At 44.9% G+C, this 24,572-nt stretch overlaps 1 protein-coding gene across 2 annotated transcripts in view; it reads left to right on the top strand.

Moving 5' to 3' along the window:
* MRTFA (myocardin related transcription factor A) overlaps nucleotides 1-24,572 on the top strand; it is a 286,868-nt gene that overhangs the window by 67,538 nt on the left and 194,758 nt on the right. Inside the window, exons 2-3 of one of the 2 annotated variants that reach the window (XM_075321915.1) lie at nucleotides 19,890-19,945; nucleotides 22,438-22,477. In XM_075321915.1, coding sequence (XP_075178030.1) covers nucleotides 19,914-19,945; nucleotides 22,438-22,477 — 72 coding nt within the window. In that variant the 5' untranslated portion in view covers nucleotides 19,890-19,913. The remainder of the gene's footprint in view (nucleotides 1-19,889; nucleotides 19,946-22,437; nucleotides 22,478-24,572) is intronic. The other variant, XM_075321914.1, reaches the window with a different exon arrangement.

Genomic DNA, 24,572 nt, shown 5'->3' on the forward strand with positions numbered 1-24,572 from the left:
ACACACATGCCAGCATGGGGTGGGGGAGAAACACACATGCCAGCATGGGGTGGGGGAGAAACACACATGCCAGCATGGGGTGGGGGAGAAACACACATGCCAGCATGGGGTGGGGGAGAAACACTCATGCCAGCATGGGGTGGGGGAGAAACACACATGCCAGCATGGGGTGGGGGAGAAACACACATGCCAGCATGGGGTGGGGGAGAAACACACATGCCAGCATGGGGTGGGGGAGAAACACACATGCCAGCATGGGGTGGGGGAGAAACACACATGCCAGCATGGGGTGGGGGAGAAACACACATGCCAGCATGGGGTGGGGGAGAAGCACACATGCCAGCATGGGGTGGGGGAGAAGCACACATGCCAGCATGGGGTGGGGGAGAAGCACACATGCCAGCATGGGGTGGGGGAGAAGCACACATGCCAGCATGGGGTGGGGGAGAAGCACACATGCCAGCATGGGGTGGGGGAGAAGCACACATGCCAGCATGGGGTGGGGGAGAAGCACACATGCCAGCATGGGGTGGGGGAGAAACACACATGCCAGCATGGGGTGGGGGAGAAACACACATGCCAGCATGCGGGGAGGGAGGGGGGGCATACATGCCAGCATGGGGGGGAAATATACATGACAGGATGAGGAGCAATGCATGGCAGGGTGGAGGAAACATGCATGCCAGGAGGGAGGAAACATGCCACGATGGGGTACATTTACCAGGAAGGGGGTATATGCTAGGAAGGGGGACATTTACCTTAATGGAGGTACATTTACCTGGATGGGGGTAAATTAACCAGGATTGAGAATTTACCAGGATGGAGGATATTTACCAGGAATGGGGTACATGCCGGGATGGGGGAACATTTACAAGGATGGGCAATATGTCAGGATGGGGTACATTTACCAGCATGGGAGAACATGCCAGAATGGGGTACATTTACCAGGATGGGGCCATGATGGAGACAAATATACCAGAATGTACGAAATATATATCAGGATGGGGGACATGTTTACCAAGAAGTGGCCAGGAAGGGGGACATAACTAAATAATGAAGGGGGAGGGGAGCAACTTGTACGTCTTTATGGGATTTCAAGATGTTCAGACTTTGAAATGTAGATGTGGATTACAGGGTGAAATCTGATTGCATTCCATGCTAAACTCTGTCTAATATGCTGCAATTTTTTCTAGAAAGATCAATCCAACTGCTGTGTCTGGAAAGAGCTCAGCTTCAATGTGTGGTAAGCATGCATGAGCGTGATGCCCCCTGCTGAAGAGAAGACTGCAAAGGTAAGGTTACAATCAGTTATTTACATAATAGGATTGGTTGGCACTTCGAAAAAAAAATTGGGTTTAGGGATACAGTTTGAGCACTCGGCCTGTAAAAGGTTCGCCATGACTGACCTAGTGTATGAGTGCTTTGTCTTGCTTGGGGTCAGAGGGAGGAGTTAGAGGCAGAGCTCCGCCTTCTCCTCACTCTTCTATCTACATTGAATCTCATGAGTAACAGCTGTCCTCTCCTATCTCAGTGAGGCTGTGTGCGCATGATCAGGGTTCACAGTGTTTTGGACGCAGCGTGTTTTCACTACTTCCAAAACGCCCTACGCGCATTTCAGCAACGCCTTCATCCAGGGGCGATTTTATTGCACCTCGTGGTGTCTATCTCCCTGGTCTGATCAAATAAAAAAAGTTTTGTACTAAATAGGACTTTGATAGTTTTTCTTCCTTCTTTCTTGATCAGATATATTACAGAGATGCTTATTGTCCTGTATACTATTGATTTATGAAATAATTAAAACTACGGTTATGCTTTAAGTACATTCTATATTTGATTATGTATTCGATCTAAAATTAGAGTTTATGTATTTTCATGAAAGATGCCAATATTTGTGTACTGTTTCTGTAAAGGTAAGATGTATTTCATGGTCACACTCCCTTTTGCATTCAGTATGTTCTGTAGTTGGTTAGGATTTTCAATAATAAGATTTCATCCACACACTGCATTTTTTTACTGCGTTTTTGATGTATCTTTGTGGTCGCAAAGATATACACCCAAATGCATGCATTTCCTTCCCCTAGCAAAATCTATGAGATTTCTATTTTGCTGTCCGCACAGTGCATCTCTTTTTGGCTACAGTTTTGAAGATGCAGCCAAGATGCAGCATATCAATTCTTTTTGCATTTTGTCCCTGCATTTCTCACTAGTAATGGGGGGCTTGGCAGATCAATACTCCGCTGACTCGGGGTAGGCTTGGGATTGATCCCTGGTATCTGGCCAGATGCTGGTCCCTATATAAAGTCTAAGGGGACCAGAATTCGATGCAAAAAGGTAGGACCATCGCTTCATACTTTACCGAGTCACCGGCGCAGCTGTTACACTGCTCCCACGGCCGCTCATTCATTTCCCGTGCCGCTCATTCATTTCCCGTGCCGCTCATTACTTTAATTGAATATGCACTGTTTTCCCCGCCCACCGGCATCTTTGGTTGCAGTCAGACGCGCCCCCACGCTGAGTGTCAGCGTGTCTGACACTTCCAATCACAGACGCCAGTGGATGGGTCTATATCGTACAGTAAAATAAAAAAATTGGCCTAGAGTCCCCCCATATTATGATTCCCAGCACAGATAAAGCCACAGCTGCAGCACCCAGCCATGCGCTTATCTTGGCTGGATAACAAAATAGGAAGGAATTTTAAAAAACTGCATGCGGTTCTCCCCAATTTTGATGCCAAGCCAAGATAAAGCCGAACAGCTGGGGGCTTGTATTCTCAGGCTGGGGAGACCAATTGGAGCACCCCAGCCTAAAAATATCAGCCTGAAATTGCTGCATCCATTAGATGCGACAGTCCCGACACTTTATACGGCTCTTCCCGATTTGCTCTGGTGCGGTGACAGTCTGGGTAATAAAGAGTTAATGACAGCCCACAGCTGCCACTTAGCCCTAGATTTGTAATGGGAGGGGTCTATGAGACTAATCTGTAAGTGAAAGTAAATAAACACAAACGCCAAAAATAATTCTTTATTTGAAATAACAGACAAAAAAAAATCACCTTCTTTCACCACTTTATTAAAACCCAAATCACCCCTGCAGGTCCAACATAATCCACACGAGGTCATACGACGCTTTCAGCACTGCTATATCTGACAAATCCTAGAACAGAAAGCGGCAACTCACTCCATCACGTGCAAAAATATCCTTTATTCTGCGTTGTTGCAGACAAAATTCAGGAGCATGGGGAGAGAGGAGGGTGCGGGGGACGGTGAGTGGACGACAGCCTGTTTCGCGCTAACCCGCGCTTTGTCGAGTCCTAGAGAAAGCAGTCAGCTGATCGTCTTTAAGAGTCTTCCCAGCTGACGTGAGTGCTAGTTAAAAAGCAGCAACAACTGCTGACATATACACACAATATCAACAAGCCGCAATGACATTGGAACAATATTACAGACTAGTATATATGCATGATATCGACCATTATTCATATTAACCCATTATTACACATTTTCAGAACGGTCAAAATCTCATTTCCTGTAAGTCATGCATCTTTTTCCATAAATGTCTGAGCATACTGGTGGCTAGAAAGGAGCTAAAATGTTTTACAATTATTCATATTTATTTTCTATCCATATGCATGCAGGCTTATATATAGCCGACAATACCAAAAGGAAAGAAAGAGCCCACTGGTTCTGCAACGGGAATGCAGGGGAAGCTACCAACAGTTATTCATTATAATCCATGCTGATATACATATCCTTACTATTATTATTTTCCTAACGGTACCTAGAGAAAAGCTTTAAACCCCGTTGCCTCTATGGACAACCAGGGGTAACAGTAGTCACAAGCAGGGCTGTGGAGTCGGAGTCGTGGAGTCGGAGTCGGAGTCGGAGCTCATTTTGGTGGAGTCGGAGTCGGTATAAAATGCACCGACTCCGACTCCTAAAATATATAATAAATTGGGGACAGGAGTGCAATGCAGAATGTGCTGAATATTTTACTAAATAACAACATTTAGTATAATGCTTATATTTAAGTGAAAAATTTATTGTAGTACAATGTGAACATCAGACATTTAATTGTTTTTATGATACAATAATCAAGATATTTGGATAGAACATAAAATATTTATTGGAATACAACTTTAGAACACAAAAAAACTAATAAATTGTAAATATGTAATATATATAATATATATATATATATACAGTGTATATACACACACACAAGATATATATGTAATCTACTGTATATTACATAGTGTATTACATATTTACAATTTATTACAGTTTTTTGTGTTCTAAAGTTGTATTCCAATAAATATATTTTATGTTCTATCCAAATATCTTGATTATTGTATCATAAAAATTATTAAATGTCTGATGTTCACATACACATATTCATGTACTACAATAAATTTTTCACCTAACTATAAGCAATATATGTAGGAGCCGGAGTCGGAGTCGGAGCCGGAGTCGGAGTCGGTGCAAGAGAATTTGAGGAGTCGGAGTCGGAGTCGAAGGTTTGGCTTACCGACTCCACAGCCCTGGTCACAAGAGACAAAAAAGACTGAAAAAAGACGAAAGAAGGAGAAAAATAGAAAAATAGAAAAAGGAAAAATGGGAAAAATGAGAAAATAGAGAGACCCGGAATACCCATAAGGGTCCACTTACGGTCATTGCCACATAACCGGTGGAAATAGGAAAATGAAAGATAACCTGTGTAGATAGTTGCACTTTAGCGCTAACTTATGTGTAATGTTGTCTAACTCCCCGTTTTTTAATAGTTTACTAGTTTTATTTTATTTTAAATTCCATTACTTGTTATAATGACCCAAGGTCATCTCATCACAGGAATACCGCCATATCGTTACGATCGTTAAGACCCAGGGGACCCATTGCCCTTGTTCTTATAATCAGTCGCGATTCTTTCTGCAACAGTGTCTTGTGGGTGTCCCCCCCCAGAATCGGACGGAGACACCCTCAATACACCGGCAAATCTCAGGGACTCAGGGTTTCCCGCATGGCATTCCCTGATGTGTTGGATGAGCCTTGGTGACCCTTTACCAGAGGTAATAGAATTAAAATGCTCCCGAAAACGCACATATAAGCATCGGATGGTTTTACCGATGTAATATCGTAAACATGGGCAGTAGATGACATATACCACATTCTTTGTTTTACACGAAATGAAATCTGTTACATTAAAGGTGACATCACCCATGCGCAGTGTTTTTTCTATAAGATGGAAAGGACAGAACCTACAATTTCCACACTTGAAATTCCCCTTCATGGGGTTTTTTTCAAGCCATGTACTACTTCTGTCCCTCCATCTATTATGCACAAGGACGTCTCCTAAATTCCTACTCCTCTTGTACGTGATCAGAGGACCAAATGCTACTCTATTTTTCAAAACGGGATCGTTTTCTAAGACGTGCCAGTGTTTCCTGATGCTTGCCTTTATCTGATGGTCCATAGGGCCAAATTTGAAAGTGAATGGAAATTTTTTGTCATATACATTCCTTCCACCTCTGCCCGCGCCTCTGACATCCCTACTGGTTCTTTCATTATTACTATCGCCTTCCTCTGTTCTCAGAAGCGTACGAACCTTTGCAGCCTCAATGACAGAGGACGGGTATCCTCTCTCCTTGAGGCGACCAGTGAGCTCCAGGAATTGTTCGTCTCGGATTTTTCTGTCATTATTGATTCTATTGGTTCGCAAAAATTGACCAAAGGGTAGCGATTTTTTTTATATGCGGGGGGTGAAAGCTACCGTAGTGTAATAGTGTGTTTTTAGCCGTGGATTTTCTGAAGACCTCACGGGTGAGGGAACCGTGATTCAAGGATAATTTTACATCCAAAAACTCCAAATTTTTATCCCCAAACACGTGGGTGAATTTCATGTTATAAACGTTGACCCTATTCAAGTATGCTACAAAACCTTCAAATTCCTCCTGCGACCCGTCCCATATGATGAAAATATCATCGACATATCTGAGATATGTTTTGATATGTCTTAAGAAAGGGTTTTGCATACCATAAACTAATTCGGTTTCTATAGCCGCCAAAAATAGTTTAGCAAAAACACATGCGACGGGGGTACCCATCGCGGTACCCCCGCATTGTTTATACCACTGAGCTCCAAATTTGAAGGAATTGTTTTTAAGCACCAACTTCAGAGCCTCTTCAATGAAGTCGATGGTTTTTTTCTCGACATGTACTTTTTCCAGCAAAACCCTTATTGTTTCAATCCCCAAATCCTGAGGGATTCTTGTATATAAACTTTCTATATCTATAGATGTTAAGTGAAAGTTATCCTGCCATTCAATGGTATCAATTACCTCTATGAACATTTTAGTGTCTCTTATAAAGGCTGGGATTTTTTCCAGTAAGGGGTTTAATAGCCAGTCAAGGTACTGCGAGAGTGGTTCAAAAATCGAATTGATGCATGACACTATTGGTCGACCGGGCGGCATATTTTTGTTTTTATGAATTTTTGGTATGCAATACCAATATGGCGAGGACGGGTGCAGGGGGGAGTAATTTTTCTGCTCTGCTTTTTGAGATGAAACCTTCTGTAACTTTACGGTTCAAAAAACTACGCAGTTTTTCTTTATACTGACTTGTAGGGTCAAACAATTGCTTGGAATACGTGGACGCATCATCTAGTTGTTTCTTGGCTTCTGCCAAGTACAAGGTTTTAGGCCAAATCACAGTCCCCCCACCCTTATCGGGCCTCCTGAAAACCACATCATCCCAAGCGGATAGCTCCTTCAAGGCTCTCTTCTCGCCTGATGACAGGTTGTGCGGCGCTTCAGGATATATGAGAGCCTCAATATCTCGTTTGACAAGATCTTGAAAAAGATCTATAGTGTTGCCTGGGGTGGTTGGGGGATGAAAATTAGATTTTAACCCCCCCACAAAAGGGGTGAATAAATTCGCTATTTCCTCACCAGTACACTGCTCAATAATGTTTGGTTCTGTAAGTTCTAATAGCAGCAGGGCATCATCCTTAATGGCATACTTATTGGATTCTTATCAATGGATGCCTTTTTTTGTTGTTCAACGGATTTTTCCGTGCTGCCATAGAACTTAGCAAGATGCATTTTGCGACACCCTTTATAAAGCTCAACAGAAAAATCACAAAAATCGAATTTCTCTGGAATACAAAAATTCAGTCCCTTATTGAGGAGGGAAATCATATTGTTGTCGAGGGCATGAGTTGACAGATTCCAGATGGTTTCTTTCTTTTGGATGTTGGTCGCTAATCCCTCCATGACACCTGCTTTTCTTTGCTTGCCCCCGCGGTTCTTTCTGCCCCTTCTGATTGTTTTTCTAAAGGGGCCGATCCTGAAGCCCCATCTGTAAGAGAAAAGCTCATCTTTCTTTTTTGTGGGGGGGGGAGGGGGGGGAAGCTCATCCCCTCCACTTGAGTCTGAGTCTGTTGTCCAGGCTCCACGCTTTTGATACAGGTTCTTTTTTTGGAATCTCTTCTTGTTATTGAAATTAGATCTCCTATATCCCTGACCACTGACATTGGCCGCATCTCCTCGAGGATTTTTCCTCCAAGAAAACACTTGATCCGTTTCATAGTCTATCTTATCACGTATAAATTTTTCCTTCTTTCTCTCCTTAATGATTGTCTGTAAAGGAATAAGTTTTTTGTCTAATCTACCCAAAAATTGTGTCCATAACAGGGTGCCGAGAGGTCTTAGAAAGAGATATTTTTTTGTACTCTAAGACCTCTCGGCACCCTGTTACATTCTTTGTAGGCTCTTAATGAATAGATTGTCCAAAACATACTTATTTCTCTTTCAGCCAACTGATTAATTTTGTGCTCCAAACTCTTGCTGCTGAGTACATCAGTATCCAGTACGTCATTGCAGCTTGAAAAAAACGTCCCCGCATTCTCTCTCCCCTGTAAGATGTTAGGATTATCCAGATATTACTCAAATATTCCACAGAGTAATGTATAAAAGTTATTTTATACATTACTCTGTGGAATATTTGATCGTAGAGCACGCAGAGCATAGCCAATAAGGATAATTTTGATATAGCGCAGTACTGCTTTCATGGAAGCCATGGACTCCTTTAGCATGGATCTGGATAATCCTAACATCTTACAGGGGAGAGAGAATGCGGGGACGTTTTTTTCATGCTGCAATGACGCACTGGATACTGATGTACTCAGCAGCAAGAGTTTGGAGCACAAAATTAATCAGTTGGCTGAAAGAGAAATAAGTATGTTTTGGACAATCCATTCATTAAGAGCCTACAAAGAATGTAACAGGGTGCCGAGAGGTCTTAGAGTACAAAAAAATATCTCTTTCTATCAGGAAGACTCTACCTTTAAGAAGGCCTGGGAACAAGCCCAGCAGGACTGTTCACTTCGGTTTTTGGAGGTAGTTCTGGCAAAAAATGAGAGTGAACATGCCTCCATTACTGCAGAACTTATCCGCTTACGGCGGGAATTGGAGAAAAGGTTGTCATCTGAGCAATGGACACAATTTTTGGGTAGATTAGACAAAAAACTTATTCCTTTACAGACAATCATTAAGGAGAGAAAGAAGGAAAAATTTATACCTGAGAAGATAGACTATGAAACGGATCAAGTGTTTTCTTGGAGGAAAAATCCTCGAGGAGATGCGGCCAATGTCAGTGGTCAGGGATATAGGAGATCTAATTTCAATAACAAGAAGAGATTCCAAAAAAAGAACCTGTATCAAAAGCGTGGAGCCTGGACAACAGACTCAGACTCAAGTGGAGGGGATGAGCTTCCCCCCCTCCCCCCCCACAAAAAAGAAAGATGAGCTTTTCTCTTACAGATGGGGCTTCAGGATCGGCCCCTTTAGAAAAACAATCAGAAGGGGCAGAAAGCACCGCGGGGGCAAGCAAAGAAAAGCAGGTGTCATGGAGGGATTAGCGACCAACATCCAAAAGAAAGAAACCATCTGGAATCTGTCAACTCATGCCCTCGACAACAATATGATTTCCCTCCTCAATAAGGGACTGAATTTTTGTATTCCAGAGAGATTCGATTTTTGTGATTTTTTCTGTTGAGCTTTATAAAGGGTGTCGCAAAATGCATCTTGCGAAGTTCTATGGCAGCACGGAAAAATCCGTTGAACAACAAAAAAAGGCATCCATTGATAAGAATCCAATAAGTATTGGACCCTTAGGCTTTTTTCAAATTAACAAGGCCATGGATGCCATTAAGGATGATGCCCTGCTGCTATTAGAACTTACAGAACCAAACATTATTGAGCAGTGTACTGGTGAGGAAATAGCGAATTTATTCACCCCTTTTGTGGGGGGGTTAAAATCTAATTTTCATCCCCCAACCACCCCAGGCAACACTATAGATCTTTTTCAAGATCTTGTCAAACGAGATATTGAGGCTCTCATATATCCTGAAGCGCCGCACAACCTGTCATCAGGCGAGAAGAGAGCCTTGAAGGAGCTATCCGCTTGGGATGATGTGGTTTTCAGGAGGCCCGATAAGGGTGGGGGGACTGTGATTTGGCCTAAAACCTTGTACTTGGCAGAAGTCAAGAAACAACTAGATGATGCGTCCACGTATTCCAAGCAATTGTTTGACCCTACAAGTCAGTATAAAGAAAAACTGCGTAGTTTTTTGAACCGTAAAGTTACAGAAGGTTTCATCTCAAAAAGCAGAGCAGAAAAATTACTCCCCCTGCACCTGTCCTCGCCATATTGGTATTGCATACCAAAAATTCATAAAAACAAAAATATGCCGCCCGGTCGACCAATAGTGTCATGCATCAATTCGATTTTTGAACCACTCTCGCAGTACCTTGACTGGCTATTAAACCCCTTACTGGAAAAAATCCCAGCCTTTATAAGACAAGTAAAGTATATCTTTGTACCGTGTTAGCCAGTAGAGATAAGCCTTTATAAGAGACACTAAAATGTTCATAGAGGTAATTGATACCATTGAATGGCAGGATAACTTTCACTTAACATCTATAGATATAGAAAGTTTATATACAAGAATCCCTCAGGATTTGGGGATTGAAACAATAAGGGTTTTGCTGGAAAAAGTACATGTCGAGAAAAAAACCATCGACTTCATTGAAGAGGCTCTGAAGTTGGTGCTTAAAAACAATTCCTTCAAATTTGGAGCTCAGTGGTATAAACAATGCGGGGGTACCGCGATGGGTACCCCCGTCGCATGTGTTTTTGCTAACCTATTTTTGGCGGCTATAGAAACCGAATTAGTTTATGGTATGCAAAACCCTTTCTTAAGACATATCAAAACATATCTCAGATATGTCGATGATATTTTCATCATATGGGACGGGTCGCAGGAGGAATTTGAAGGTTTTGTAGCATACTTGAATAGGGTCAACGTTTATAACATGAAATTCACCCACGTGTTTGAGGATAAAAATTTGGAGTTTTTGGATGTAAAATTATCCTTGAATCACGGTTCCCTCACCCGTGAGGTCTTCAGAAAATCCAGGGCTAAAAACACACTATTACACTACGGTAGCTTTCACCCCCCGCATGTAAAAAAATCGCTACCCTTTGGTCAATTTTTGCGAACCAATAGAATCAATAATGACAGAAAAATCCGAGACGAACAATTCCTGGAGCTCACTGGTCGCCTCAAGGAGAGAGGATACCCGTCCTCTGTCATTGAGGCTGCAAAGGTTCGTACGCTTCTGAGAACAGAGGAAGGCGATAGTAATAATGAAAGAACCAGTAGGGATGTCAGAGGCGCGGGCAGAGGTGGAAGGAATGTATATGACAAAAAATTTCCATTCACTTTCAAATTTGGCCCTATGGACCATCAGATAAAGGCAAGCATCAGGAAACACTGACACGTCTTAGAAAACGATCCCGTTTTGAAAAATAGAGTAGCATTTGGTCCTCTGATCACGTACAAGAGGAGTAGGAATTTAGGAGACGTCCTTGTGCATAATAGATGGAGGGACAGAAGTAGTACATGGCTTGACAAAACCCCCATGAAGGGGAATTTCAAGTGTGGAAATTGTAGGTTCTGTCCTTTCCATCTTATAGAAAAAACACTGCGCATGGGTGATGTCACCTTTAATGTAACAGATTTCATTTCGTGTAAAACAAAGAATGTGGTATATGTCATCTACTGCCCATGTTTACGATATTACATCGGTAAAACCATCCGATGCTTATATGTGCGTTTTCGGGAGCATTTTAATTCTATTACCTCTGGTAAAGGGTCACCAAGGCTCATCCAACACATCAGGGAATGCCATGCGGGAAACCCTGAGTCCCTGACATTTGCCGGTGTATTGAGGGTGTCTCCGTCCGACTCTGGGGGGGACACCCACAAGACACTGTTGCAGAAAGAATCGCGACTGATTATAAGAACAAGGGCAATGGGTCCCCTGGGTCTTAACGATCGTAACGATATGGCGGTATTCCTGTGATGAGATGACCTTGGGTCATTATAACAAGTAATGGAATTTAAAATAAAATAAAACTAGTAAACTATTAAAAAACGGGGAGTTAGACAACATTACACATAAGTTAGCGCTAAAGTGCAACTATCTACACAGGTTATCTTTCATTTTCCTATTTCCACCGGTTATGTGGCAATGACCATAAGTGGACCCTTATGGGTATTCCGGGTCTCTCTATTTTCTCATTTTTCCCATTTTTCTATTTTTCTATTTTTCTCCTTCTTTCGTCTTTTTTCAGTCTTTTTTGTCTCTTGTGACTACTGTTACCCCTGGTTGTCCATAGAGGCAACGGGGTTTAAAGCTTTTCTCTAGGTACCGTTAGGAAAATAATAATAGTAAGGATATGTATATCAGCATGGATTATAATGAATAACTGTTGGTAGCTTCCCCTGCATTCCCGTTGCAGAACCAGTGGGCTCTTTCTTTCCTTTTGGTATTGTCGGCTATATATAAGCCTGCATGCATATGGATAGAAAATAAATATGAATAATTGTAAAACATTTTAGCTCCTTTCTAGCCACCAGTATGCTCAGACATTTATGGAAAAAGATGCATGACTTACAGGAAATGAGATTTTGACCGTTCTGAAAATGTGTAATAATGGGTTAATATGAATAATGGTCGATATCATGCATATATACTAGTCTGTAATATTGTTCCAATGTCATTGCGGCTTGTTGATATTGTGTGTATATGTCAGCAGTTGTTGCTGCTTTTTAACTAGCACTCACGTCAGCTGGGAAGACTCTTAAAGACGACCAGCTGACTGCTTTCTCTAGGACTCGACAAAGCGCGGGTTAGCGCGAAACAGGCTGTCGTCCACTCACCGTCCCCCGCACCCTCCTCTCTCCCTATGCTCCTGAATTTTGTCTGCAACAACGCAGAATAAAGGATATTTTTGCACGTGATGGAGTGAGTTGCCGCTTTCTGATCTAGGATTTGTTGGTTATGGACTTGCACTATTGCTGAGCACCGCTCCACCAGGCATTTCAAATCCAGGGGCATTTGAAGTCCAGAAACATCGATTCCACGCAACCGTGAGTACGGCTCCACTGTTTGGCAGATATTGCTCTGCAGTGCCCGGTCTTGATAACTTTTATACATTACTGCTATATCTGAATTCACACCGAGCAGCCATAGAACATGACCGCCCACTGTGATGTTTAGGCAGCAACTGAAGTGAGACACGCGATCAGCGGTGACATCACATCAGTGATTTACGGTCACAGGTGGAGGATCATGGCAACCTTTCGCTGTAGCCGCGGTGAACCTGAGTGACGTCACCGCAGATTGCGGCTCAGACTCTGCCTGAACCTCACAGAGAAACAATCTGTTCTTTGATGTCCTGATGAAGGAGACAGCGATCTCTAAAACGTGTTGACCTGTACAAAGAATAAAGAGATGGAATAATTAACATTGGCTTCCTTGGTGATAGCGCGGCATATACCCAATTTCTTCTCCTATACACCATTTGAACAGAGGACAGTCATGTTCTATGGTGCTCGCTTTGAGCTTCAGATGTAGCAGAGCTGAATCGTCGTGGGACCTTGTGTGGATTATGTTGGACCTGCCGGGGTGTTTTGGGGGTTAATAAAAGGGTGAAAGAGGGTGCTTTTTGCCTCTTATTTCAAATAAAGGATTTTTGGGGTGTTTGTGTTTATTTTTACTTATAGATTAGTGATGGGGGGGTCTCATAGACACTTCCCATTACTAATCTAGGGCTTAGTGATAGCTGTGGGCTGCCATTAACTCCTTATTACCCCAATTGCCACCACACCAATGGTAAGAGCTGGGTCCACTGCCAGAATTGGCTGCGTCACATCTGGGACGGCTGCGGGCTGCAGATGACCATGGCCCTTCCTTCCTTAATATCAGCCACCAATTGTCTGCTGTACCTTGGCTGTTTTTAGAAATATGAGGGGGACCCCACGTAATTTTTTTTTTTTAATAAATCAAATTTAAAAAAAAAAGCGTGGAATCCCCTCTATTTTCATAACCAGCCAAGGTACAGCAGACAGCTGAGGGTGGAGCTCGCAGCTGCTGCTGTTTCTGTGCTGGATATGAAAAATGGTGGGGACCCCCACATTATTTTTTTTTTTTTACAAAAAAATAATTAGCTAGCTTGGCTATCTGTTTTTATCTCTCCATCTATCCAGCTATTCTGTTATTTCTTTCTATCTATTCTTTCTTTGTCGCTCCATTGGGAGACCCAGACAATTGGGATTATAGCTTCTGCCTCCGGAGGCCACACAAAGTATTACACTTTAAAAAGTGTAACCCCTCCCCTCTGCCTATACACCCTCCCGTGCATCACGGGCCCATCAGTTTTTTGCTTTGTGTTGAAGGAGGCACACCATTCACGCAAGCTCCACATTTTAGTCAGCAGCAGCTGCTGACTTTATCGGATGGAAGAAAAGAGGGCCCCTAACAGGGCCCCCGGCATGCTCCCTTCTCACCCCACTCTGGTCGGCGGTGCTGTTAAGGTTGAGGTACCCATTGCGGGTACAAAGGCTGGAGCCACATGCTGTTATCCTTCCCCATCCCTTAGGGGCTCTGGGAGAAGTGGGATCCTAACCGGTCACCATGCACTGGGACCGGGCTCCCTCCGCAGCCCCTGGGGGAATCTGACGGACAGGAGACCGGGTATCATCAGGGACAGGCCCTGCTTCTCAGAGGTACTCTGTGTCCCCTTGGGGACGGCGCATAGAGCGCCTGTGTAACGGACGCTGCAGCGGCTGCTGTGTGTTTTGTGTCGCCGGGACTACCGCGCCGACCGCGCCTGTTTGCCGGCCGCGTTACTAAATTTAGTCCCCGGCTTTTGCGGCCTAGTACCGCATACTCCCGCCCCCGGGCCTGCCAGTCAGGGGTAAGGGCGGGACGCTTGACTGGACGTCAGCGGTGAGGGCTGGAGCATACTTAGGTATCCTCCTCCCCCCTCACTGAGCACTGTGGGGCACCAGATTCCCGCACTTTCTGAGGCACGCCCACGGCTCCCTCCTCCTCTGAGAACGCTGGCAGCCATTGTTATCAGCACTTCTGCCGGTGGAGAACTTCAGACCGACCTCCACAGCTCTGGGAGGCCCAGGCAGGGAATCTGGTGGACACACAACCGCTGAGGGCGGTCGGTAAGCCGCACCGGTTACTAGGTGCTGGGCCCCCCCCGGGTGCCGAAGTGTATATATATATATCCATATATTGTATACATTTGCTCTGTTCGGCCGCATTATTTGCTTTTGGCTATATACCCTCACTGATTGCTCTAAGAGGAGACAACAGCATGTCGTCCGCAAAAAGCAAGGGTGCCAAGGCACAGGCTTATTTTGCAACCTGTACCTCTTGTGCGGCTATGTTACCTGCAGGTTCCACCTACCCTCATTGTGTGCAATGCTCGGCCCCTGTGACACTCACTCAGCCGGAGCCTCAGGCGCTGGTGGGACCCTCGGCCCAGGTAGAACCACCGGCCACCTTTCTGAGTCACTTTCACAATCCATGGCTCAGTCTATGGATAGATGGTCTGCTAAGATACTAGAAGCTTTGCAGTCCAGACCGGTAACACAGGCCCCGGGCACTGTTGAATCATTGCCCCCAGGCCCCCCTCGGTCGGCGCAGCAAAGTGCTCCTGGGGCGACTCCTAGGTCCCACGGTGAGGACTCCGACACGGACCGCAGTCCCAGACCGGCTAAGCGGGCTCGCTGGGAGCTTCCCTCGACTTCATTACACTGCTCAGGGTCTCAGCATGAGGACTCTCTGGAGGATGAAGCGGAGGTGGCAGATCAGGGCTCTGATCCTGACGCTGCTCTCAATCTTGATACACCTGAAGGGGACGCCATAGTAAATGACCTTATAGCGTCCATCAACCAGGTGCTAGAGCTTTCTCCTCCAACTCCACCGATTGAGGAGTCAGCTTCACAGCAGGAGAAACAACAATTTAGGTTTCCCAAACGTACACGGAGTGCGTTTTTCGATCACTCCAACTTCAGAGATGCAGTCCAGAAACACCGAGCTTTTCCGGACAAGCGCTTTACTAAGCGCCTTAATGACACACGTTACCCCTTCCCCACTGACGTAGTTAAGGGTTGGGCTCAGTGTCCCAAGGTGGATCCTCCAGTCTCTAGACTGGCGGCTAGATCCATAGTAGCAGTGGCAGATGGTTCATCGCTCAAGGATGCCACTGACAGGCAAATGGAGCTCCTGATGAAATCCATCTATGAAGCCATAGGCGCGTCTTTTGCTCCGGCATTCGCAGCCGTATGGGCACTCCAAGCTATCTCAGCTTGTCTGTCTGAGATTAATGCAGTCACACGTGCCTCTACTCCGCAGGTTGTGTCTTTAACCTCTCAGGCGTCGGCTTTTTCATCCTACGCCATGAACGCCGTCCTGGACTCTGCGAGCCGTACAGCGGTAGCATCCGCCAATTCAGTGGCAGTCCGCAGGGCCATGTGGCTACGCGAATGGAAGGCAGACTCTGCTTCCAAGAAGTTCTTAACCGGTTTGCCATTTTCTGGCGACCGTCTGTTTGGCGAGCAATTGGATGAAATCATTAAACAATCCAAGGGAAAGGACTCGTCCTTACCCCAGTCCAAACCAAACAGACCTCAGCAACGGAAGATACAACCGAGGTTTCGGTCCTATCGGCCCTCAGCCAGGTCTCAATTCTCCACGTCCAACAGGCCACAGAAGGGCCAGAGGAACTCCGATTCATGGCGGTCTAAGTCACGTCCTAAAAAGACCGCCGGAGGAACCGCCCCCAAGGCGGCCTCCTCATGACTTTCGGCCTCCCCAAACCGCATCCTCGGTCGGTGGCAGGCTCTCCCGCTTTTGCGACGCCTGGTTGCCACATGTCCAAGACCGATGGGTGAGAGACATTCTGTCTCACGGTTACAGGATAGAGCTCAGCTCTCGTCCTCCGACTCGTTTCTTCAGAACATCTCCGCCCCCCGAACGAGCCGATGCTCTTTTTCAGGCGGTGAACACTCTGAAGGCAGAAGGAGTGGTGATCCCTGTTCCCCTTCAAGAATGTGGTCGCGGTTTTTACTCCAACTTGTTTGTGGTGCCAAAAAAAGGACGGATCATTCCGTCCCGTTCTGGACCTCAAACTGCTCAACAGACACGTGAAAACCAGACGGTTCCGGATGGAATCTCTCCGCTCCGTCATCGCCTCGATGTCCCAAGGAGACTTCCTAGCATCAATCGACATCAGGGATGCTTATCTCCACGTGCCGATTGCACCAGAGCATCAGCGCTTCCTGCGTTTCGCCCTCGGAGACGAACACCTTCAGTTCGTGGCACTGCCTTTCGGCCTGGCGACAGCCCCACGGGTCTTCACCAAGGTCATGGCAACAGTGGTGGCAGTCCTACACTCTCAGGGACACTCGGTGATCCCTTACTTAGACGATCTTCTAGTCAAGGCACCCTCCTGGGTGGCATGCCAACACAGCCTGAACACTGCTCTGGAGACTCTCCAGAGGTTCGGGTGGATCATCAATTTCCCAAAGTCAAAATTGACACCGACCCAATCGCTAACTTACCTCGGGATGGAGTTTCATACTCTCTCAGCGATAGTGAAGCTTCCGCTGGACAAACAGCGTTCACTACAGACAGGGGTGCAATCTCTCCTTCGAGCCCAGTCACACCCCTTGAGGCGCCTCATGCACTTCCTAGGGAAGATGGTGGCAGCAATGGAGGCAGTTCCATTTGCGCAGTTTCATCTGCGTCCACTCCAATGGGACATTCTCCGCAAATGGGACAGGAGGTCGACGTCCCTCGACAGGAACGTCTCCCTTTCTCGGGCAGCCAAAGCCTCTCTTCAGTGGTGGCTTCTTCCCACTTCTCTGTCGAAAGGAAAATCCTTCCTGCCCCCATCCTGGGCTGTGGTCACGACGGACGCGAGTCTGTCAGGGTGGGGAGCGGTCTTCCTCCACCACAGGGCTCAGGGCACCTGGACTCAGCCAGAGTCCTCCCTTCAGATCAATGTTCTGGAGATAAGGGCAGTGTATCTAGCCCTAAAGGCGTTCCAGCTGTGGCTGGAAGGCAGGCAGATCCGAATTCAGTCGTCAAGCCTTCCAAGAAGTTCGGCGTATTCTGCTGTGGGTGGAAGCCACAGCCTCCACCATCTCCGCAGTTCACATCCCGGGCGTAGAAAACTGGGAAGCAGACTTTCTCAGTCGCCAGGGCATGGACGCAGGGGAATGGTCTCTTCACCCGGACGTGTTTCATGAGATCTGTTGCCGCTGGGGAACGCCGGACGTCGACCTAATGGCGTCCCGGCACAACAACAAGGTCCCGGCATTCATGGCACGGTCTCAAGATCACAGAGCTCTGGCGGCAGACGCATTAGTTCAGGATTGGTCGCTGTTTCGACTGCCTTATGTATTTCCTCCTCTGGCACTGCTGCCCAGAGTGTTACGCAAGATCAGGTCCGACTGCCGCCGCGCCATCCTCATCGCCCCAGACTGGCCGAGGAGGTCGTGGTACCCGGATCTGTGGCATCTCACGGTGGGTCAACCGTGGGCACTACCAGACCGACCAGACTTGCTGTCTCAAGGGCCATTTTTCCATCTGAATTCTGCGGCCCTCAACCTGACACTGTGGCCATTGAGTCCTGGCTCCTAGCGTCTTCAGGGTTATCTCAAGAGGTCATTGCCACTATGAGACAGGCCAGGAAACCAACGTCCGCCAAGATCTACCACAGGACGTGGAGGATCTTCTTATCCTGGTGCTCTGATCAGGGTTTTACTCCCTGGCCGTTTGCCTTGCCCACTTTTCTTTCTTTCCTTCAATCCGGAATGGACAAGGGTTTGTCTCTCTCGGCTCTCTCAAGGGACAAGTATCGGCGCTTTCCGTGTTTTTTCAAAAGCGTCTAGCCAGGCTTCCGCAGGTACGCACGTTCCTGCAGGGGGTTTGCCACATAGTCCCACCTTACAAGCGTCCGCTAGAACCCTGGGATCTTAACAGGGTGTTAACGGCTCTTCAGAAACCACCTTTCGAGCCGATGAGGGAGGTTTCTCTTTCACGCCTTTCGCAGAAGGTGGTCTTCCTAGTGGCAGTCACATCACTTCGGAGAGTGTCTGAGCTAGCAGCGCTGTCATGCAAAGCCCCCTTCCTGGTGTTTCACCAGGATAAGGTGGTTCTGCGTCCGGTCCCGGAATTTCTCCCTAAGGTGGTATCCCCTTTTCATCTCAATCAGGATATCTCCTTACCTTCTTTTTGTCCTAATCCAGTTCACCAATGTGAAAAGGATTTGCACTTGTTAGATCTCGTGAGAGCACTCAGACTCTACATTTCTCGTACGGCGCCCCTGCGCCGTTCTGATGCGCTCTTTGTCCTTGTCGCTGGCCAGCGTAAAGGGTCGCAGGCTTCCAAGTCAACCTTGGCTCGGTGGATCAAGGAACCGATTCTTGAAGCCTACCGTTCTTCTGGGCTTCCGGTTCCTTCAGGGCTGAAAGCCCATTCTACCAGAGCCGTGGGTGCGTCCTGGGCATTGCGGCACCAGGCTACGGCTCAGCAGGTGTGTCAGGCGGCTACCTGGTCGAGTCTGCACACTTTCACGAAACACTATCAGGTGCATGCCTATGCTTCGGCAGATGCCAGCCTAGGTAGGCGAGTCCTTCAGGCGGCGGTTGCCCACCTGTAGGAGGGGGCCGTTTTACGGCTCTTTTTATCGAGGTATTCTTTTACCCACCCAGGGACTGCTTTTGGACGTCCCAATTGTCTGGGTCTCCCAATGGAGCGACAAAGAAGAAGGGAATTTTGTTTACTTACCGTAAATTCCTTTTCTTCTAGCTCCTATTGGGAGACCCAGCACCCGCCCCTGTTCCCTTCGGGCTGTTGGTCTTTTGTGTACACATGTTGTTCATGTTGAATTTTTCTTTGGTTCATGATTTAGTTCTCCGAACATCCTTCGGATTGAGTTTACCTTAGACCAATTTATAAGTTTCCTCCTTCCTGCTTTGGCACCAAAACTGATGGGCCCGTGATGCACGGGAGGGTGTATAGGCAGAGGGGAGGGGTTACACTTTTTAAAGTGTAATACTTTGTGTGGCCTCCGGAGGCAGAAGCTATACACCCAATTGTCTGGGTCTCCCAATAGGAGCTAGAAGAAAAGGAATTTACGGTAAGTAAACAAAATTCCCTTCTTTTATCTATTTTTTTCTATTCATCTATTATAGCTATCAATTATCATATCCTATAATATTTTGTTTCTCATTTAAAAAATGTATAAAAAACGCATTCACAGAAATGTGGCAAAACGCATGTGTACTTTTATGCGTTTTTTTTTGGGCCATAAGCTGCGTTTCTGTGACCACAGGATAAAAAGATGCACTAAGAGGCAGCGTGTGGACATAACCTAAGACGCACAGCCTTTTTTTTCTGTAATAATTTTTTAATAGTAGTACAATGCTTATTTTGACGCTGTTTTTGTTCTTTCCTTTAGCATTGAAGAGCCCAGCATCTTTCCATGAGCAGAGAAAGAGTTTGGAGAGAGCACAGGTAACAAATATCAAATTTATGCGATGCTTAGCTCTTTAAAAAAATCTTACCTAGGTTATGTATATTATGTTTTATTATTTTTAATCCAGTTCTTTATATGAACAAAAGTTATTCAGTCGAATGTCATTTTTTTTCCTTGTTATAAGGTTGCCAGCCACTAATATTTGCTGGTTGGTGTCCAGTTATTTTCTAATTTTTTAAAGGGGTTGTCTTAAACAAATAGTGATTTTCATCCTTTATATCTATTTATTGTGATAATGTAATACATTTTCTAATATTTAATTAAAACGTTCCTATCATTCCTTCTCTAATATAACAGTTTTAGTTGTTTGCTTTTTTGCCTACTGTATTTTAGGGACTGAAGACACACCGGACCACAATTTTGAAGCAACAAATGTACTCATAACGCTCTGTTAATGTGGGGGTAGGGAGTCCTGGGCCATTTCTGGTATATATGCCTCCCATCCTGGTAACTGTCCCCCACCCTGATATATACAGTCATGGCTGAAATGTTGGCACCCTTGAAATTATTCCAGAAAAAGAAGTATCGTATTTCTCCCAGAAAATTATTTCAATTGCACATGTTTTGTTATACACACTTTTGTTTAATTTGTGTGTATTTGAACAACAGAAAAAGAGTGAGAAGAAAGGAAAATTGGACATAATGTCACACACAACTCCAGAAATGGGCTGGGCAAAATTTTCCCCACCCTCAACTTAATATTTGGTTGCACACCCTTTTGGAATATAGAACTGCAATCAATCGCTTCCTGTAACACTCAGCAAGCTTCTTACACCTCTCCCCTGGGATTTTGAACCACTCCTCTTTTGCAAACTGCTTCAGGTCTCTGATATTTGAAGGCGCTTTCTCCTATCAGCGATTTAGAAGATCTCTCCACAGGTGTGCAATGGGATTTAGATCCACGCTCATTTCTGGTCAGTTCAGGACTCTTCAGCGCTTTGTTTCCATTCATTTCTGATGTCTTCTTGAAGTATGTTTGAGGTCATTATCCTGCTGAAAACCATGACCTAGGACACAAACCCAGCTTTCTGACACTGGGAATTAGATTGCCACTCAAAATCATTTGATAGCCTTCAGATTTCATAATAGCTTGCTCACAGTCAAGGTTATCCAGTGCTAGAGGCAGCAAAGCAACCCAAAAACATCTTTGAGAACCCCACCATATTTGACTGTAGGTACAGTATTCTTTTCTTTGTACGCATCATTCTGTTTTCGGTAAACTGTAAAATGATGTGCTTTACCAAAACACTGTATGTTGTTCTCATCTGTCCACAAGACTGTTGTGAATATATTTTCCAGTTTGGGGCTCCCTATTGTGATCAGTGCGGGCGGCGCAGTTGACTTGTGGAATGAGAGCCATACACCTGTGGAGGACGGGCAATCAGGTCTTTCAGATTGGGCCTATATAACTGAGTAGTTTTCTGTTACTTGCCAGTGCTCAATGGATCTCTTGTGTGCTAAGGACATTCTGAAACCAGCCCTTTTCTCTACCAGAACTTCTCTCAGATAAGTTGGTCTTTGTACCTCTGCTTATTGTTTCCACTTTCTTGGTATTTTTTTCTGTTTTGATACTAATGCTTGATTCCTATTCCTTTGCTGAATCTGTTTTCTGGCGTTGTATTGTGTTTTCCTATATCTCCATAGTGTTTAGATATGATGGGCTATTTATATCTTTAGGGATTGCTCCGAGGCAGATTAGCTTTTCTTATATCTCCATCTGTGAGATTTAGTTCTCCGGCTTTGCAAGACAACTAGGTCATCGTAGTTTCGTCCCACAGCTACTTCTAGTTGTGTGTCAGGATTAGGTCTGCTGTCCATTAAGGTTCCAGCCACTCTAGTTACTTTTTGGGTTTCCACATTTTTGATCCTCCTCGGTCACTGAATCATAACACAAGACTTTCTCAGAAGGATTTTGGCTTACTCACATACATTTTGGCAAACAGTGCTCTAGCTTTTTTTAATATCTCTGTGTCAGCAGTGGGACCTGCCTGGGTCTCCTGGTATAGTGTTTCATTTAATTCAAATGTCGACGAATAGTCTGCGCTTGCACTGATGCACCCTGAGCCTGCAGGACAGCTTCAATTTATTTGAAACTTGATTGGGGTAGCTTATCCACCATCCCGACTATCATGGGTTGCAACCTTTCATCACTTTTGGAGCTGCTTATCCCCCATCCAGACCATCCTGGGTTGTAACCTTTCAGCAGTTTTTCCTCTGCAGTCCACGTCCAAGCAGATTAGCTACAGTACCATGGGTTGTAAGCCTCTTGATTGTGTTGTATACTGTGGACAAAGGAACATCAAGATTTCTGTAGATGGACTTGTAACCTTGAGATTGTTTGATATTTTTCAACAATTTTGGTTCTCAAAGCCTCCGACAGTTCTCTTCTCTTTATGTTCACCATGCTTAGTGTGGCACAAACAGACACACAATGCACAAGTTAACTTCTCCCCTTTTTATTTGGTTTCAGGTGTGATTTTCATATTGCCCACATTTGTTACTTGTCACAGGTGAGTTTGAACGAGCATCACATGCTTGAAACAGAGTTGTTTATCCACAATTTTCAAAGTGTCAACAATTTTGTCCAGCTCATTTTGGTATTTAATGTGAAACTATGCCTTTTTTTTCTTCTTCTTTTTTTTTTTTTTTTTTTTTTTTGTGGTGTTCCAATACACACAAAGGAAATAAACCTGTATAACAAAACGTGTAATTGTAATAGTTTTCTTGGAGAAATACTTCATTTTCTGGAATAATTTCAAGGGTGCTAATATTTCAGCCATTACACTGTGTGCAGAATTATTAGGCAAATGAGTATTTTGATCGCATGATACTTTTTATACATGTTGTCCTACTCCAAGCTGTATAGGCTTGAGAGCCAACTACCAATTAAGTAAATCAGGTGATGTGCACCTCTGTAATGAGGAGGGGTGTGGTGTAATGACATCAACACCCTATATAAGGTGTGCTTAATTATTAGGCAACTTCCTTTCCTTTGGCAAAATGAGTCAGAAGAGAGATTTGACAAGCTCTGAAAAGTCCAAAATTGTGAGATGTCTTGCAGAGGGATGCAGCAGTCTCTAAATTGTCAAACGTTTGAAGCGTGATCACCGAACAATCAAGCGTTTCATGGCAAATAGCCAACAGGATCGCAAGAAGCGTGTTGGACAAAAAAGGTGCAAAATAACTTCCCATGAATTGAGGAAAATCAAGCGTGAAGATGCCATTTGCCACCAGTTTGGCCATATTTTAGAGCTGCAACGTTACTGGAGTATCAAAAAGCACAAGGTGTGCCATACTCCGGGACATGGTCAAGGTAAGGAAGGCTGAAAAATGACCACCTTTGAACAAGAAACATTAGATAAAACGTCAAGACTGGGCCAAGAAATATCTTAAGACTGATTTTTCAAAGGTTTTATGGACTGATGAAATGAGAGTGACTCTTGATGGGCCAGATGGATGGGCCAGAGGCTGGATCAGTAAAGGGCAGAGAGCTCCACTCCGACTCAGACGCCAGCAAGTTGGAGGTGGGGTACTGGTATGGGCTGGTATCATCAAAGATGAACTTGTGGGACCTTTTCGGGTTGTGGATGGAGTGAAGCTCAACTCCCAGACCTACTGCCAGTTTCTGAAAGACAACTTCTTCAAGCAGTGGTACAGGAAGAAGTCTGTATCGCTAAAAAAACCCCATAATTTTCATGCAGGACAATGCTCCATCCCATGCATCCAACTACTCCACCGCGTGGCTGGCCAGTAAAGGTCTAAAAGATGAAAAAATAATGACATGGCCCCCTTGGTCACCTGATCTGAACCCCATAGAGAACCTGTGGTCCCTCATAAAATGTAAGATCTACAGGGAGGGAAAACAGTACACCTCTCGGAACAGTGTCTGGGAGGCTGTGGTGGCTGCTGCACCCAACGTGTATCGTAAACAGATCAAGCAACTGACAATGTATGGGTGGTAGGCTTTTGAGTGTCATCATAAAGAAAGGTGGCTACATTGGTCGCTAATTTTTTAAGGTTTTATTTTTGCATGTCAGAAATATTTATTTCTAAATTTTGTGCAGTTAATTGGTTTTCCTGGTGAAAATAAAACAAGTGAGATGGGAATATATTTGGTTTTTATTAAGTTGCCTAATAATTCTGCACAGTAACAGTTACCTGCACAAACAGATATCCTCCTAAAATAGCCTAATCTAAAAAAAAAAACACTCCAACTTCCAAAAATATTAAGCTTTGATATTTGAGTCTTTTCGGTTGATTGAGAACATAGTTGTTAATCAATAATAAAAAAAAATTCTCTAAAATACAACCTGCCTAATAATTCTGCACACAGTGTACTATGTGTATATATAATATTCCTTGAGCTGAAATCGGTTGTGTATATACTATACGCTCACTGTCAGTCCCCCAGTAATCCGCCTAGTAGTGAAAGCTGCAGTTGCTTTGTCTATCATTCACCAGTCCATTGTGTAGTGTCCTGACTACTGGGGGCAATGGAGTGCTGTTCATGACAAATTAGTAGCAATGGTGGGATATGTCACCCATCCTGATATAAATGTCCCCATCCTGGGCCCCTTCCTGGTTTATATCCTGGTATATCTGTCC

Source organism: Anomaloglossus baeobatrachus, chromosome 8 (assembly GCF_048569485.1).
Source record: "Anomaloglossus baeobatrachus isolate aAnoBae1 chromosome 8, aAnoBae1.hap1, whole genome shotgun sequence".
NCBI classification, from domain to species: domain Eukaryota; kingdom Metazoa; phylum Chordata; class Amphibia; order Anura; family Aromobatidae; genus Anomaloglossus; species Anomaloglossus baeobatrachus.